This window comes from Mycteria americana, chromosome Z (assembly GCF_035582795.1).
Source record: "Mycteria americana isolate JAX WOST 10 ecotype Jacksonville Zoo and Gardens chromosome Z, USCA_MyAme_1.0, whole genome shotgun sequence".
In the NCBI taxonomy this organism is placed as follows: Eukaryota; Metazoa; Chordata; class Aves; order Ciconiiformes; family Ciconiidae; genus Mycteria; species Mycteria americana.
This window is the reverse complement of record NC_134396.1, coordinates 79,895,848-79,910,402: the sequence shown is the minus strand read 5'-3', so window position 1 is coordinate 79,910,402 and position 14,555 is coordinate 79,895,848. Positions and strand designations below refer to the sequence as shown.

The 14,555-nt window shown below is 52.8% G+C and overlaps 2 protein-coding genes across 2 annotated transcripts; one reads left to right on the top strand and one right to left on the bottom strand.

Moving 5' to 3' along the window:
- Positions 1–346: 346 nt before the first annotated feature.
- TRMT10B (tRNA methyltransferase 10B) lies at positions 347–5,842 on the bottom strand. The gene is made up of 8 exons (XM_075488453.1): positions 5,629–5,842; positions 5,393–5,501; positions 5,134–5,258; positions 4,301–4,453; positions 3,432–3,510; positions 2,548–2,615; positions 2,124–2,247; positions 347–1,076 (listed from the first exon to the last, which is right to left on the bottom strand). The coding sequence occupies exons 1-8, from the start codon at positions 5,776–5,778 to the stop codon at positions 970–972; spliced, it is 915 nt and encodes a 304-aa protein (XP_075344568.1). The 5' UTR covers positions 5,779–5,842; the 3' UTR covers positions 347–969.
- A 565-nt stretch (positions 5,843–6,407) lies between these two features.
- LOC142402712 (uncharacterized) lies at positions 6,408–14,548 on the top strand. The gene is made up of 5 exons (XM_075488454.1): positions 6,408–6,498; positions 8,471–8,632; positions 10,455–10,554; positions 13,158–13,288; positions 13,938–14,548. The coding sequence occupies exons 1-5, from the start codon at positions 6,448–6,450 to the stop codon at positions 14,223–14,225; spliced, it is 732 nt and encodes a 243-aa protein (XP_075344569.1). The 5' UTR covers positions 6,408–6,447; the 3' UTR covers positions 14,226–14,548.
- Positions 14,549–14,555: the final 7 nt, after the last annotated feature.

Sequence of the window (14,555 nt, the reverse complement as noted above, 5' to 3'; positions counted from 1 at the left end):
CATGTGAAGGAGGAATGAAAACACATAAGCATATGAGATTGTAACTTACCTCAGAAGACCTTCAAGTCCTTCCACTGCTGGTTACACATAGTCATTGACTGCAAGGATTGGGGTTTGGTTGGTTGGTTGGGGTTTTTTTGCAACAATGGCTGAGGTAACATACCGACTTAGATGCATCAAAACTGCTTTCTGCTGTGGCTGTGAAATAACTTCACTGCTCTTTGTGCAGGGCACAGTCAAATCCCAGGCACCTTTCTAGGAGGAACGTGAGGGTTAGTGAACTTCACACATCAGTGTGTGATGATGTACCATGCATGCATCAGTAACTGTAAGGATGCAATGGGAGTTTAAGAGTAAACATTTTATTTTAGATTAAATGCACAGGATTAGCTACAAGCTTCAGCAACTCACCAAGTTCAATTAACTGGTTTAAAGTTGTTAGGACACGGCACACCTGGGAACTGCTTCTCCACTGGGGAACCACTTCCCATCTTGTGTTCCCCAATTGGAACAGCACTGTCATTTTCCATGGGAAGGAATTTTCCTTGCCAGTGAGCTTTGCAATTCTAACTTCACCTTACTTACTGTTTAATCAAGATGAAAGAAATACCTTAAAGCTCTCCTCCCTGTCCCAGAACAGGTGTAGATGCAAGAGTCAGAAATACTCTAACAAGCATCTGCAAAGAAGCAAAACTGAATTCCTGTCAGTTTTTACTTGACCTGAGGGCTCCATTGGCTTTTGTTTTCTGTTCAAGGGGAAAAGTCATTTCCAGCATTGTACTGCTGAAGTAGAATGTATCACTCTCAGCAAGGTCCTTAAACAAGATTTAAGCAGAGCTGTTTTCTCTATGCACATTCATGCTGGTGCCTCTGCTTGAAATTTGGAGTTTGCCTCTCTTGTCTGCACAGCTCCTTAACATCACAAAATAAAAACTTTTCTTGTGCATTGTCATGCTGAGGTATTTCCACTTATTTCACTCCATCTGGTAACACATAGCCTTTTCCAGAAGAAACTCCAGCTTTCAAGGCTGCTGGCCAGCTTCGGGTCTCATAGTAAGTTGATAAGACATCAAAAACTGTCAGGAACAGAGAAATATACCATGCTGTGATACCAGTATCAATAGCAAGCTCTATAATACACACCCCAGTGGCAGCCAAACATCAGGAAATGCCAGATGATGATGATGATGGGGTCTGCCTTCCCTCTCATTTAAAATCAGATGAGCAAGTGTTTGAGGCAGCTCATCTAGGACCAGAGGACTATTTTGAAGATGACTTTGGGGACCTCTAGCTAGGAAAAGCAGAAGCTGTGTCAACTAAAGCAAGGTGCCCCCAGTCACCATTTCCACTAACCTGTAGTGCCCATCTGTGCTGCTGCTGACAGTACACCCATGGTGGGTCTACTGTGCTTCCACCATCACTTCTCAGATGCTGTGTCTCCACATCAGGTCTCCCTTGGGACACACAGTGGTCTCTAGCAGCTAAGCTTGGTGCTCTGCAGAGTGCTCTGTCACCTCCTCTGCCTTGTGCTGATGGAGATGGCAACAAAGTCCTCATGCCAGAGGTAAGAAGTTACTAGAGCTGGCCTAGGACATGAGCCCCTCTGTAAGTCCCTAGCAGAGAGGCGTTAACACTACAAAGCCACAGACTGCCAGCAGAGGTGGAGGAGCATGGGTACATCCACTGATGTGACCAGGTGGCCCAGCCCATGGTCATGACATGGAGCCATCACAGTAGTACAGCACACCAACACCCCACCCTGGTGTTTTGAGCCTTGCCTTGATTGAGCCCGACACAAGCCTGACAACTTCTGTCCTCCCTTGCCTGGGACCTTGTGTGACTTGTAGCAACAGCAACCTACTCACATCTCCCCACACTAACAGTTCACTGCTTTGTGCAAAACAAGAGTGATGCCAGTCCTGCTCCTCTGAGAACAGGCTGATGCAGAGAAGCACACACCTTAAAATGGGGGCAGCAGGGATAAAACCTAGTAAGAGAAACCTCTGCTCCCAGTGTTTCCCCCATTACTCAGCACTAGGCCTCCATTTTGAAAACTCTGCTGCTTGACAGCCTCCCCCCTCCTCCAGCCCAGGCAAGATACAGGACATGACTCAGCCTCTCACCTTGATTAACTGCCAGTGTCTCCGAGTGGTAGTTCTTGGTGTTAACGGTTTTCACCATGTACTCACGAATGGGGAGGCGGGCTGTTTGCAAGGACTGCTCTTGTGCCCTTTGCAGAGTCAGCTTCTGCAAGGGAAACAAGAACAAGGTGCCCAAACTTGCACATGCATAGCACGCACATCATTTTGGGTACAAGCAGCCACGAAGCTGAAAACTGTCCTGGGGCTCCTTTCACCCAGGCTGCTGCAGTCTCTCTCAGCCTGGTGCTGGATCCAGGCAGAACCTTGAGGAAAAACAGATGGTGGCACAATAGTGATGTCTCAAATTGAGGCAGCAGCAGCACTGGGTGCTACCAATGGGATATCTCTGCTCTCCTGAGAGAATGGGGCAGCCAGCACCTTCAGGTTCTGACAGGATACTACCCACCTTGTGAATACTTTCATCCACCAGGCCTCCAAGGATATACACTTTATTTGGATCAATATCTTCAAGGACTAGAAACAAGATAAGCACTTGCTCACCACCATACAACAGTAAAATCCTGCACTACACCATTCCCCAAGTAAGATCCCACTTCCATGAGAAAGCTGTGGCCAGAGTGACCCTTCACCTTGGAGCCTCAGACCGTGAAGGAGGCTGAGGCTTCAGAGATGGAAGTGTCTGCCTGAACCTGCAGGCAGACTGAAAGGGGGAGATCAGACATAGGCTGAAAGCACAGAGTGCCAGAGATACTATACATTGCTCCCTTTAACTGTTGTCTGTTCTAAGATGTGGCTGATCCCAATCTGCTCCGCCTCCCCACTGTCAAGGTCACCTACTAAAACCTACCCCCACCCTTACCAGATTCTTTATCAGAGTAAGGCGTAAAACAAGAAACGGATCTATGTCCCTAGGAACATGTGGCCGGTTAGAAGTGGAGGAAGAGGAGAAAATAAACACAGCAGCAAATTAAGCAATAAAGGGAACGCTGTAGCTCCTGCATTATTTCAGGGAAAGATGTAATTTAGACTATATTCAGAACTGCCACAGCATCTCCACTTTGCCACTTTGTAGTATTACAAACTGCAGGGGGTCTGCACACAGGTTTTAAGTTAAATCTGCTGCAGGTCACACAGCCCTGACTTGAAACCTCATTCCCTGTCAAAACAGATTGAGATATGAATAGATTTAGCATCAGACCCAAGTACACAGTATATCTCGTGCAATTTGAGACAGTGAATGCTTGGAATTGAAATAGTCTCAAAGAGAAAAGCTTAAAAATCAACCTTTTGCCCTACTTCCCCTGTGCTTAAAGTAAGGAAAATATTTACCATTCTCAGAGTCAGGAGTGAGATAAACAATTGCATCTAAAGGAAACAGGTCCAGGTAACTTTCTTGAGTTGTATCCATCTGAAAAATCCCAGACAGGAAGAGAAGAAGTCCATTAGCCCAAACTCCATCTGCCAGAGCAAAACCCACTCTCAGACACAGAAATATACTGGAACTGGCACTACTGCCTTAGATGTTTAAAATCTACAGATAGAGTGTCTTTTTTAATTTGGAAGATGTTTCTATATGGGCACTGAACAATACAAACATATCTCAAAATCCATTAAATTCTCCTCTCATCAAAATCCCTAGATGTGCTTTGAAGAAGGGAGATCAACAATAATTACCTAATTTTAAATTATATTCTAATTCTTGAGAGATTCAGGAATCTCCACTTCAGGTGGTTTTCTCCCCTCGTTCTTACCAGGTGCAGCCCCACATGCACTGTAGAACACACAGTTCAATGTCACTGCCATAACCTGTATGTGTGGGTCTCGTGCTCGAGTCAGACCAAGCTCGGTACAAAAACTCAGGACAGGAATGCATGATCCACCCAAAGCCTGATCAAGCTTATGTGGCTGCCTGTCCCCAGTATCGCAGGTCTCTTTCCAGAAGTAGCATCTGGAGAATGAATTCTCCGCCTGCAGGCAGGAGGGACATGAGCTCTAACCAGAAGGCCTTGCACATGGCCCCATTATTTGTGTTCTTGTCTCCTGCCAAAGGGCAAGAAGATCTGACCTTAACCACTGTCACTGAACTGCATTCCCACCATCCGAGTCCACCTCAACCTGTCTTGGGTCAACACTGAGGGCCAGCACTGTGGCTGTGGGGTGCTACGAGCCTCGAAAACACTGTGGTCAGAGACTCTTACCAAATAATTGGAGAAGCCGTCGTTCATGCGAAAACACTCCTCATAGATCAACGAGCCCACCACAAACTCCGTCAGACAGAGCCAAAACGGCTTCTCGGCCCGCCTGTTTGCCCCATAGAGTCTCCTGATCTGGGAGGCGAGGCGGCTTGTTTCCTTCCAAAAAATAACAAGCACAGTGACTCACAAGTCTAGGGGCAGGGAGTAACACAGCTCTGTTCAGGGCCTGCAGACATCCATCACACCCGTATCACTGGCTGGTTGCTGTGGCTCTGGAAAGGCTGTTCCTGTGGAACACAGCTCAGCTGCCTCTGGGTCTCAAGGAAACCCAGTGAGCTGGGTGTGCAGGCAGCTGGTGCTAGAGACCAGGCAGCCATGGGCAGGCCCGGGGGTGGAGGGACAGACAGAGATGGGAGGGGCCAGCATCCCCCCCAGAGGCTGAGCTGCTGTGTGTGCACCCTCACGCATCCCGGCTCTAGCTGAGCTAGAGGATTTCTTAGAGTTTCCCAGCACAGCCAGAACAAACCAGTGACCTGCCCCAGCCACCTCCTCTCCCTCAGCCCCGTTTCAAGGGGCTCCCCTCTGCTCCTTCCCTGCACACAGCACCTTCCAGAAACAACACAGGGCAGGACACTTTCCAGAGCAGAAGCACAACTTTCCAGAGCAGAAGCAGAGAGGGACAGACGGATGAGAAGAGCAGCCACCAGGCTGTGTCGAGGCTACCATGGGGCACATCCCAGGATCTCCGAGAAGCTTCCAGATCCCAGAGAGGGACTGCACCGACAGGCAGCGGCAGTACTAGTGCAGAAGGGCATAGCAGGCAGGGGCCCCCATACCTTCTGCGTCATGCGGTCGGCCACACCGAGGTCCACACAGAGCCGGGGCCCCGACGCCCTGGCCTCCAGAAGGCGTTCCTTTGCGAGGGCGGCCGGGGCCCTCCGACCGTCCCGGCTAGCAGCCCCTGGGAGGCAGAGCAAGAGAGGGCAGCCCAGGCCCCGGCGGGGCCGCGAGGCCTCTCCCGCCGACGGCCGGGCCCCCGGCCCCCACCCCCCGGCCAGAAGCCCCTCAGCGGGGCCGCTCCGCGCCGCTCCTCACCTGGGTCCTCAGCCCGCCGGGCCCTGCTCCTCTCCCGCTCCTGCCGCCGCTTCCTCCTCTTCGCCGCCAGGACCCGCTCCCAGCGCCTCCGCTTCCGCAGCACGTTCCGCTGTGGGAGCAGCAGGGCCTCAGGCCTGCGCGCCTCCTGCCGCCAGGCCCGCAGGGCCACCCCGCCGGCGGCGGAACTGAGCTGGGCCCGGCCAGGCCACCCCCCCGCCGCACCCCACGGCACCTACCGAACACCACGCCGCGCCGCCCGCCCGCCCCGTGCCGGGGCCGACGGCCGAGGGCTCGATCCGCAGCAGACGGAGGGCCTCGCAGGCTACCGCCGCCTCCCCCTCAGACTCCGCCGACGGGCAGCCGACATCGGGGCCGCCCGCCGCCATCGCCGCCGCTTTCCCCTCCTGCTCGCGGCGGGGCCGGGGCGGGGCCTGGCACGGAAGGGGCGGGGCGGGGCAGGGCCGGGGGCCGCGGGGCTGGTATCCTCGGCGGCGGCCAGGGCCGGCCAGGCCGGCGAGCGACTCCTTAGGCGAAGGAGTTGGGGGAATGAGGGCGAGCGAGAGGTCAAGGCGGGTTGCTCAGTACCGCGGGCGCGCAGCTGCCTCGCGTGGGTCCTCGGGAGCGCGGGCCAGCCCCGGGCACGGCTGGCGGGGGGCTGCAGAGCGGGCAGGCGGGGGCAGAGCCGCGCTGTCGGCTGCTGCCCGCGGAAGGCGCTGCACCACGAGCGGAAGAGCCATCCCGTGGCGGCGCGGCCGGACCAACGGCGTCTCGCCGCGGAGGCAGAGCAGAGGGGCGGGGGCGCCGCGGACCCGCAGGGCTTCAGGCGCCCGGAGCGTCCCCTCGCTTCAGCACCGTGGCGGTTTTCCAGTGTTGAGTGCGCCGTGCCGGGCTGCGGGCTTGGCGGCCCCGGCACCCCTCGTCTCCCAGCTGGGCCCTCTGGCCGGTGAGGCCGGCAGCGCCTGCCTGCTGCGGCGCGGTGGGGGGAGGCCGTGCCCTGCCCGCCTGTGCCGGCCCCCGCCACCCCTGCCTGGCGGTCCGCGAGGAGAGGACGGGCCATGAGCGGCTCCCTGCTGCGCGGCCTGTGGCTGCGCCCCGTCCGCCCGTCCGTGAGTACGGGCTCGGCCCGGGGCCCCGCGGGGAGCGGGTGGAGGGAGCGGGGGCCCTCCGGGCGGGAGAAACCGCCCCGTGGGGCCGGGGCAGCGGGCGACGGCAGGGCCGCCCCGGCGCGGTGAGGGCGGCTCCGGGCCGAACGTGGCGGGCGGGGGCGGCGATCACCCGCCCGGCGGCCCCTGGGCGCTGCCGGCTCCTACCCCGGGCAGGCGCCGAGCGCGGCCCCCAGCTCCTGGGGCCGGCGGCTGGTCTCGGTGCCTGCTGAGGGACTTGCCCCGGCGGCGGCGTCCGGCCGGCCCCTCCGCGGGAGAAGCGGTGGAGCGGAAACGGCTCGCTGGCCACGCTGGCTGTGGCCTCCACGGAGTCGTCGGGTCTCATCGAGGCCGCCGGCTCCTACCCCTTGGCGGTGTCTCCTTTGCACCGGGGGCAGCACACGCCATCGCAAACGGAGGGTAAATCTGTCAGGCACTTGCACACCGTCTCTCCAGGAAGCTGCAGCTCTGTGTCACATATGCTGCGTCCTCTGGTCCCTGAGGCTTTTTCTTCCAGTGATAGAGAGGACAACCCACCAGAGCTTTGTATCGATGTATACAGGTTTGCTCCAGTTTGGAACTGGGTGCTTGGCTGACCTTTATGTGATGGGAATCCTTGCTTTTAGTGGCCCTAAAGCTACTTGTTGCACTCCAGTGTATTTTTGCATTTTTTATTTGCATTTTGTATTTTTTATTCTCAGAAGTTTAATTTCTGAGATGGTTTTCCTGTTTATACTTGCTTTAGTGTTTTTCTCATCATTTTCATAGGCGGTACCTGGATGTGTTCTGGTACAGCATGTACAGCTGTTGCAGCATCTTCCTCATAGCTGCAAGCTGAGGTGTCTCTGCCCAGTTATCTTTGTTACTTGTTTATGCTGCAGTAGTGTGTTGGTGTTTCAGGCCAGAACTCAAGTATATGTCAAGCAAGAACACTCGAAGAATGTGTGATCCAGCAGGTTTAGTTTTCACCCCAAAACTGTGGGGGACACCATGCAGTGGTGGGCGTGACTGGAGATCATGCAGTGTTCCTGGGAACATTCAGAACTGCTGCGGTGCATGCCAGAGAGCTGGGAAGAAGCTCGAGGCAACCTCCGGGCAGGGCAACGGGACACCCAGGCTCTGCTCCCATGCCTGCACTGAGTGCCCAACACCGAGTCACTCCACTCTCTGGCCCATACCACCCATCTGTAAGATGCAACTGATTTCATAGAGCCCTTTGCAACACAGCTGAAGAGCTAACAAGGCCTATAGCTTAGATGCTGGAAGACCACAACTTCTTACAGTAATGGAGCATTACAAAGGGTGATACAGTCTTGTCAGTACCAAACCTTTTCCAGTGCTTCTGGTGTAACAATGCTGTTTGCTTCAGGCCTCCAGAAGGTCTGATTCTGGTGCAACTGATTGTTCTGCTGGAGGGAAGGTGGCTTTGCGTGGAGGAAGGCTGATTGGCAGGAAAAAAAAGGCCTTGAATTTTATTCTTCGTGCTCCTTTGTTGAAGGAGATCTGTTAGGGCCACTGCTGGATGTCCGTGTGATGTTGCTGTGCGCAGGTTGGCAGGAAAGACCTTTTAAGCTTGGCAGATACTGCAGGTTCAGCATTGGTGCAGATGGGCTGATCCATGGCTGGTGAGGACTGCAAGGAGCAGCAGCTGTGGCCTGCAACTGAGACGGTGCACAGGAGGGGGGCAAGGGGACGTGATGCTTGCCGGATGCCCAAACAGCAGCTTAGGGCTACAGCCAGGAATGGGACTTGGGTTTCCTTAGCCAGAGTGCCAACTGCCCCACTAATGGAGCAGTGAGTGGCTTACAGTGACAAAGGTGCCCCTGAGCCTTGTCAGAAAAGCAGGAGTAGCTGAGGAAAAGTCCTTCTTCCCCAGGCTGCCGAGATGGTATGTGTCCTTCCAAATAACAAACTTTCCTCCCTCCTTTCTCCCCAGCTTCTGCCTCTCCTAGCCTCAGAGGGACTGTGGAGGCGGTCCCGGGTGGCATACAGCACCAAGGAAGAGAGCGCTGCAAGACGTGTTGGGCGGTACCCGGTACCCAATAAGAAGGACATGCCATATGACATCGTGGAGCTCATGGAGGAAGTAGAAATGAAGGTAAAGGAGGAGTTCTGCTGCAAAACTCTGTCAGTGGAAAGCGTCCAGAGTCTGCGTAGGTCATATACCCTAAGAGCAGTTCTGGTCCAGTTAGGTCTAACACAAACCTGATAGGAGACTGAGGTGAGCAGCACTTCTTGCAAAGCTCCTTCCAGTCTACAGGATGGGGATTTTACTGGAAATCCTGTAGTGTCTTAGCAGGATTGTAAGTCTCCCTGGTTCCATGAGACCAGTGGGTTGTTTCAGATGGCATCTTGTGCACGGGGTTAGCTGGAACACTGACATGTATTTGTTTTTCTGGGAGAACATCTGTGTTTGAGACACTATTAGAAGTGTTTTTAGCACTTTTAAAGGAGAAGAAATGGGAGGAGCTGTTTTGATGACAGTATTAAAAGGCTCAGGGGGTATTTCTGCTTTTGAGTTTTGACTATTTTTTCTCCAAACCTGAAAGGGCTGCACAGTGGCAGAACAGTAAGCCTAATTCAGAACTGTGTATAAGAGGAAAAAGAGGGAACTGGACAAGAGTTTCCTTCCCTGCTGTTGCGGAGAAGGAATGCCACACAGTCCTTCCTGACGGCTAAAACACTCCACCAGCCACAGCTCTGTGGAGACTTCTCTCTTCCAAGAACGTCCTCTCAGGGGAGTGCTGGTCCATCCCTCCCTATCCTTCCTGCCAGCATGTTGAATCTGTGCTCTGCTACCGTTGCGGTGGCCCTGGTGAAGTTTGTGTAATAATGAAAGGAGTCAGCAGACTTGAGGGTAAATATGATGTACAGAGGAAGAGTCAGCTCAAATTTCACATGCTGTGATGCAAACCCCTGTGTGTCAGTGCACTGAAGGGTTCAGCAAAGACCTACATATAGGATCCAGTCAACCTAGCAGACTTGGACATCCAAACAGTACTGCCAATTTCTGTTTCCAGAGCTTCCTAAGTAAACTAATGGGTTGTGGACGAAGAGGGAAGAGCTTCCCTTTGGTTAACTAACAGTAAACAGATGGGCGAGACAGGAGGAAGGCACAGGCAATTGTGTGGCAGTGGAGGGAGGTTGCCAGAGGGGTCTGTGACACTTGGCCTAATCTCCTTTTGCATAAACACCCTGAAGAACAGCAGCTGGTAAGCTGATAGAGCCTGCAGGCAGTTAGCACAATTGCAGCGAACCCAGACTGTTTAGAATGGCAGTGGGCAGCCAGGCACTGAGGCTGAACCACTGCTGATAAATGTTGACTGCTGGGACCCAGGCACAGGTGGGTGCTGCATCAGCTGATCCTGCACATGATGGGCAGCACGTGATTCTCTGGGAAAGGCAGCCCTGCATGCCATCACAGAGGTGGACTGGGCATTGGCAGTTTTTGGGGTCAGAACGGGGAGAGGAGTAGAGCAGCATTGTTGTGCCAGCATATACATCCACTGTGTGCCAGCACCTCAAATGGGTGCTGTAAGCTCGGAGGGAAGAGGAGAGTTACAGAAGGTTTAGGATGGTCAAATGGGCATAGCAGCATCTGTGCAGGGTGACCATGTGGAGACAGCTTCTCAGTTTGGAAAGGAGCTTGCCGATGTGACTGTGGTCGTTACTGCTGGCGCTGAAGTGAACAGGCCAATCAGTCATGCTATGAAACTGCAGTAACACCTAATTAAGAACCACATCATTACATAGTCAGTCATATGTATAAATGGGCTCACAGGGCAAGAAAATGGGTCTGCAGAGATTCTCCACCACTGCCATGCTAACAAATTGTTCTCTAAGCCTAGTGTATTAACATCGCCCTCTGTGCTCTGTGTTAAGTTACAGTTCTTGACTTGTTTTTCTTTTTCCTTGAACAGACTGGATTTCTGCCCAATGTGTTCAAAGCCATGTCTCACCGACCTGCTGAATTCAGAGCTTTTTTTGCTTATTACAACGCCATTATGAACAAAGACACAGGTAAACCATACAACCACCTCAAAACTGCCCTTCCCTTTGTAGATGCAAAAAGTTGCTAGAAGCAACATGTCTGGCATCCTCAGATGTATTACCTCACTGTGCCTTCTCCCAGCCCATAATAACAGCTGACAGAGGCTGGAACTGTGCAGTTGCTTCTGGCTTTGCTCATATTGCATACAGCTTCATACTCTTTAGCTTGTGGTTAAAAAGCAGGTCTGAAGCCAAGCTCTGCTGCCTCGTTGCACCATGCTCTATGTCATGACAAAGAAAAGACAGGCTGCTGCCTAAGGGAAGATGAGCTGGGAGGCGAGTGTGCTGGAGGGGTGCAGGCAGAGGCAGTGGTTTCACGGGCAAGGCTGCAGCCCCACACTATCAGAGCAAGGCGAGCAGGGTAGGTCTGGCAGTGGTGACCAGGGCCAGCCAGGAGTCTAGATTTCCCAGGCAAGTCCATGGGGAAGAGGCAGATCCAAGATCAAGCCAGAAAGTCGGCCCTGGGAGTCAGTCAGGTTCTAGACCAGCAGGGTTACACAGGCAGGCACCACAGCTGCAGTGTGGCTCAGGTGGGGTCACAGCCAAGGGCTCAGCATAAAACGGCTCCCAAGGGAGGGGCTGGTCCTTGCTGAGCCTGCCTGCAGCTCTTCCTTCACAACAGTTCTTGGCAATGACCTGTCCATGAGTAGTGCGGAAAATTTGTGTGAGGGAGGCTGTGCCCTCCGGGCCCCGATGCGCTGCGCCGGGGACTTTGAACCCGGGGGTGTCTGTACCCTGCAGCAGCAGGGAGAGGAGCGAGGTGCTTGCTGCATGCTGGGACGCCTGTGCAGCAGGTGGCCTCTGGGTGTGCGGTGTGGAGATGATGGGAGGGCTGGCTGCAGCACTGCCGCTGGCCAGGGCTGTAGGGAACTCTGCATGTCTTTCCAGCCTTTGAGAAAACACAGTCTGAGGACTGCCTGTTCCTCCCTCATACTTCCTGTGGTACCGGGCACTGAGAGGTTTGTTCTCATTGCTTTTGCTCTGAAGGTACGTCAGTAAAACCAGGATTTTGTAAAATAAGCTGGCATGTGGAGACTGCTCCTCCTGCTTAATGGGAGATGAGGACTCAGGAAGAGTGTCTCAGCAAGATCTGGAAGCAGTGAGGAGTGCAGCCTTATGCCGCTCCCACATGGTACATGCAGTCTCTGTGTGAAGCTTTCTGCCTGCTTGTGCTGCTGGAGTGAAGCCATGCCCTTAGCTGTACAAGGGTCTGGTTTTCCCTTCTTGTTCCCATGCTTCCTTTTTGACTTGAAGAGTAGGACTATTCTGGATCCCACCCTTTTCAGTATCTCTTCTGCAGTATCATGGCGTTGCCACCTTCTGGCACTGAACCAGAGCAAGAAAGCCTCTTCTCCTGACTCCTCTTTACCCAGGAGGTTTTAGTAGTGTCTTTCATGCTCTTAGAAGACACTGGTTTTATGGAAATATTTTCAAAGTCCAGTAAAGCAGTAGCTTTTGTGGGGAGGAGGAGGGACCCTGACCTTCCCTGTGAAGTGTAGTTTTGAAAAAACCCTGCTGCTAATTATCTTAAAAAAGGCAAAGAGCATGAGTGCTGATACGCAGCCAGGTGAGTTCTTCAGATCCTGTGCACAGTCCTTCGTAAGTCCTTCACAGTCCTTTCATAAGCACTTTCACAGTTGTGAAGCTGTTTATAAAAATGATTAGGATTGATTGTGAGTATAACAAAGCACAGCCTTCTTTTCCACAGCTTCTTTAGAGCAGTCTGCAAAGTTGTGGTTTGTCTGTCTGGTGGTCACTAGAAGTTCTCAAAGCCCCAGTTCTAGGGTACTTTGTTGTTCCTTTTGTTTTTTTACTTCTGCCTTCAAAAGCTGCCAATAATGTTTACTTGCTGAAACCTGCTTAATGGGTTTTAGAACACTCCAGTTTTCTGTAAAAGCAGCAATAAAGCATCAGAGGAAGAACAGACAACACCCTCCCTAGCCATTTGCCCCTGAGATATCCACGGAGAAGTACCAACCGAGCTTTCTACTCTGTGAGCAAGTAACTTTGCTCCTCTGAGTTCTCCTGTTATGTAGAATTGTTTCCCTGTTGACCAAATCTCATGTCCCTCATCCTAATTAGGTGCCTCATGAGCAACTATCCAGGTAAATTGGTCGCATGGATGATCATAGAATCACAGAATGGTTTGGGTTGGAAGGGACCTTTAAAGATCATCTAGTCCAACACCCCCCCTGCCATGGGCAGGGACATCTTTCACTAGATTAGGGTGCTCAAAGCCCCGTCCAACCTGACCTTGAACACTTCAGGGGTGGGACATCCACAACTTCTCTGGACAACCTGTCCCCGTGTTTCACCACCCTCATCGCAAAACATTTTCTCCTTATGTCCAATCTAAATCTACTATCTTTCAGTTTAAAACCATTGTCCCTTGTCCTGTCATCTAGGAGCTTTGGTTGCAGTGTCTCCCTGCATGCTCTTTGGAGCTCTGTCTCCTGGGCTGTACTGCAGGAAGCGTGTACCCAGAGTCCTCCCCTCCCTGTTTCCCCAGTGATACTTGCTGTGGTGGACATTTTTAACAGCAAAGTGTGCCAGATCTTTTGCTGTCCCTGTAGGGCGACTCAGCAAGGCAGACAAAGAGCTCATAATTGTGGCTACAAGTGTTGTGAATAGATGTCCCTACTGTGTGGTTGCACATGGAGCACTTCATCGGATATATTCCAAGCAGCCAGCGCTGGCTGACCAGGTCAGTGGGGTTACAACAGCGTGCGCCCCACCTCCTTCGCGTGGTCTCTTGGGAGGTGGGAATGGCCCTCTCATGTGTCTGCTTTCTCACCTGGTTTTGATCATTAGTCTGTATTTTGAACCTTTGATCTATGTGGTTCCCAGCAGTCTTGAGCAGTTTTGACGTGCCTGTGGCCCTAACTCAATACTTGGCTTACTGGGTTTATTGGTGAGCAGTCAGACCAGTAGCCAGTGGGGGTAGGACCTCGAGGTGGGGGTCTGTGTATCCTCATCCACCTTCCAAGCAAGACATGGGGAGGGATGGTTGACCTGCAGACCATTCATCCTGCTGCCCACATTCTTTGCTGTTGTAATCTGGTCTGTGGAGGAACTTGCTACCAACGGGGACCTGCAGCATCGTGGTGGCATTGAGTCCTGTTTCAAGAACTCCTCCATAGCCTGCTCAGCAAAACTGCCACAGTCCCTGAGATGAGAAGGGTGTTAAAATGGATGAGTCTTTTGTGTGATGGTAGCCAGGATGTCTGGTTCAGGTGCTGAGTAAGAGCCTGTGTGCTGCCATCTCTTTGGTTTGCAGAGCAAAGAAGGTGGTCAGCCAGTTAGACTGTTTGCTGGGTCCATCTGTGCTACCTCTGGTTTCTGCCTTCTCACAGGTCATTGTGAACTGGAAACTGGCTGACCTGAGTGATCGGGACCTGGCAATGCTGGAGTTTGCTCTTGCAGTCTGTCGAGCTGATAACATCACTGAAGAGCATTTCCAGAAGCTGGAGAAGCATGGTTTTGACCGTGAAGATGCCTGGGACATAGGCATGATTTCTGCTTTTTTTGCTATGTCTAATCGCATAGCTCATTATATTGACCTGCGCCCAAACAAGGAATTCTACACCATGGGCAGGACGCCCCGTGGAGAGGAGGAGAAGGAGGAAGCTGAGCATGCCTGACATGGCTCTCTGATGCCTATACATCTGAAAGATTGATGAAGCTCTTAATTCTCAAGCTAGTGTGGCTTATTTCTGAATGTGTAAAAGGGTTAAAAAATTGATGCCAGATTGTAGCCATGAGGGATGGTGGGCCCTTTTCCTCAGCGTTTGGGCTGACTCTAGTGCTTCTGCGCTCCTGGCACAGCAGGAAGATCGTGGCTGTGGTCTTGGCACTGGCCACGCGGGTAGCAAGCTCGCTGGGTCACGATGTGACTTAACACAAGCTGTTCCACGGCGTTTTGCCAGCTCCGCGGTGTGAGATCTAATACACTTCATTACAGCCAGGTGTTC

Excerpts from the sequence above, each read along its gene's own strand:
- TRMT10B (XM_075488453.1), bottom strand. The coding sequence starts at position 5,778 with ATGGCGGCGGGCGGCCCCGATGTCGGCTGCCCGTCGGCGGAGTCTGAG. Across the intron at positions 4,454-5,133 it reads CCGACCGCATGACGCAGAAG|GAAACAAGCCGCCTCGCCTC; the intron begins GTATGGGGGCCC and ends ATTTTTTGGAAG. Across the intron at positions 3,511-4,300 it reads ACGGCTTCTCCAATTATTTG|ATGGATACAACTCAAGAAAG; the intron begins GTAAGAGTCTCT and ends GGGATTTTTCAG.
- LOC142402712 (XM_075488454.1), top strand. The coding sequence starts at position 6,448 with ATGAGCGGCTCCCTGCTGCGCGGCCTGTGGCTGCGCCCCGTCCGCCCG. Across the intron at positions 6,499-8,470 it reads TGCGCCCCGTCCGCCCGTCC|CTTCTGCCTCTCCTAGCCTC; the intron begins GTGAGTACGGGC and ends CTTTCTCCCCAG. Across the intron at positions 10,555-13,157 it reads CATTATGAACAAAGACACAG|GGCGACTCAGCAAGGCAGAC; the intron begins GTAAACCATACA and ends CTGTCCCTGTAG.